Source organism: Arvicola amphibius, chromosome X (assembly GCF_903992535.2).
Source record: "Arvicola amphibius chromosome X, mArvAmp1.2, whole genome shotgun sequence".
Classification (NCBI taxonomy): Eukaryota; Metazoa; Chordata; class Mammalia; order Rodentia; family Cricetidae; genus Arvicola; species Arvicola amphibius.
Window position 1 is genome coordinate 18179022 of NC_052065.1, and position 2118 is coordinate 18181139.

A 2118-nucleotide genomic window follows, 5' to 3' on the forward strand; every position below is an offset into this window, starting at 1 on the left:
AGCCCTGGCTCAGAGGACACCATGGCCCCAAGTGATAGCATAGGTCACTCAGATCAGCATGGCCCTGGTGGCAGCATGGCCCTTAAACATCCTCATGGTCACAGATGGCAGCCCAGACCCCAAGCATCTGTATGGTTCTTAGTGGCAACATGGGCTGCAGACATCAATACTGACCCTGGCGGTGGTAGAACCCCATAACCATACATGGTCCTAGGCAGCAGTTTGGTCCTAGATGTCACCATGGTCCCAGGTGGCAGTGCAGGCCACTCAGATCAGCATGGCCCCTATAACAGCATGGCCCTCAGACACTAACCCAGCCTGAGGTGGCATTCCAGAGCCCTGGCATTGGCATGGCCTTTTATTGTCTACACACATCAACACAAACTGTGGCTGCAGGCAGGGCCACGGATCTAGACACGGCCCTCAGCAGCAGCCCTGGTCCAGATGACACCATGGCTCCAGGTAACAGCACTGACCACTCAAATCAGCTTGACCCTGGAGGCAGCACAATCCTTGTATACCAACAGAGTCATGGTTGCAATCTAGGTCCTGGGCATCTGTGGGACCTTTGGTGGCAACATAGGTCAGGGACATCAACACAGACCCTGGCTGTGGTAGAACCATAGACCCAGACATAGTCCCTGACTACAGTCTGGGTCAGGAAGTCAACATGGCCCCAGGTGGCAGCCAAGACTACAGGACTCTGCATGGTCCTCAGTGGCAACAAGAGTCATGACATCAATGCGGGCCCCCTCATCTGCTTTAGGACCTTGGTCCAAGACCTGGTCCAGGTCCAAGGTCCATCTTCTTGAACTTGAGTAGCTAGGAGGCCATTTACATTAACCGGTTCCTTACCACTATGACCTCTTCAGATTTGCCTCTCTCCCCAGTCCATGAACCCTTCTGTCTTTCTCTCTTCCATGTCCCCATCCTATACTAGCTCACCATAATGGTGCACAACCACCTAGCACCAGGGATATTGTTTGGGTCACTGGTGTGGGAGGTACTATTGTCTATGTGTTGCTTTTATTGGTTAATGAATAAAGAACTGCTTTGAGCCTATGACAGGGAAGAACAGAACTAGGCAGGGAAAGCTAAGCTATATGCTGGGAGAAAGAAGGGCAGAGTCAGAGAGTTGCCACATAGTTCTGATGGAGACAGATGCCAAAACATTAGCTGGTAAGCCACAGCCACATGGTGATACACAGCTTAATAAAAATGGGTTAAATTAATATGTAAGAGTTAACCAATAAGGTGTCCTGAGTTTGTGAGTGGCGTCACTGGGAGCCTGAGCAGCCGCGTGGAATTTGGGGGTTTGGTGAGATGCCTACGAGACAATGGCCAAGAACAAATTAAAAGGGCAGAAGTCCAGGAATGTATTTCATATAGCCAGCCAAAAAACCTTCAAGGCTAAAAACAAGGCAAAACCAGTTACTACTAACCTTAAGAAGATAAACATCATGAATGATGAAAAAGTCAACAGAATGAACAGAGCTTTTGTAAACATACAGAAAGAACTCGCAAACTTTTCAAAAAGCCTTTCTCTGAAATCTATGCAGAAGGAGCTGAATTACCATGAAAATGAACCAGCTAATGTTGATGAAGCAACCAGACTAATGGCTCAATTGTAACACAGTGACACTCCCCCAAAGATCAATAAATTGAATGCTTTATAAAAAAAAAAGAGTTAGCCAATAAGAAGCTAGAGCTAATGGGCTAAGCAGTGACTTCATTAATATTAATTAAAATTAAAATTAATTTAGTTTCTGTGTGATTATTTTGGGGCTAAGTGACCGGGAACCAACAAGCAGCCCCACTTACTACTACAGGTCACAGGTGTTACTTGGTTGAGTCCTGTCTGCCCCAGCAGCAAGGTATTGAAGAGAGATGTTGCCTTTCTTCTCCTGAGTGCCTGGGCCTAGAGACCTTGGGCAGTGCTGGGTATAATGGTACCTGATCATCAGCGTCGGGGCATCAGGTGGGCTCCTGGTTGATTTGTGTCCTCAGATCAGGAAGTCTTGGGGGATTGCCATCAGTGTCCTCTGCCAGCTCAGGCCTGGAAAGGCCTGGGCTACTCCTGGTTGATTGTGACTCTTTTTTCTTTCTTTAAACAGAATT

The 2118-nt window shown here is 47.6% G+C and overlaps 1 protein-coding gene across 1 annotated transcript; it reads left to right on the plus strand.

Moving 5' to 3' along the window:
- Positions 1-1309: 1309 nt before the first annotated feature.
- Positions 1310-1674, plus strand: LOC119805570 (ribosomal biogenesis factor-like). The gene has a single exon (XM_038317531.1). It carries the CDS (start codon positions 1338-1340, stop codon positions 1629-1631), a length of 294 nt encoding a protein of 97 aa, XP_038173459.1. The 5' UTR covers positions 1310-1337; the 3' UTR covers positions 1632-1674.
- The last annotated feature ends 444 nt before the right edge of the window (positions 1675-2118 follow it).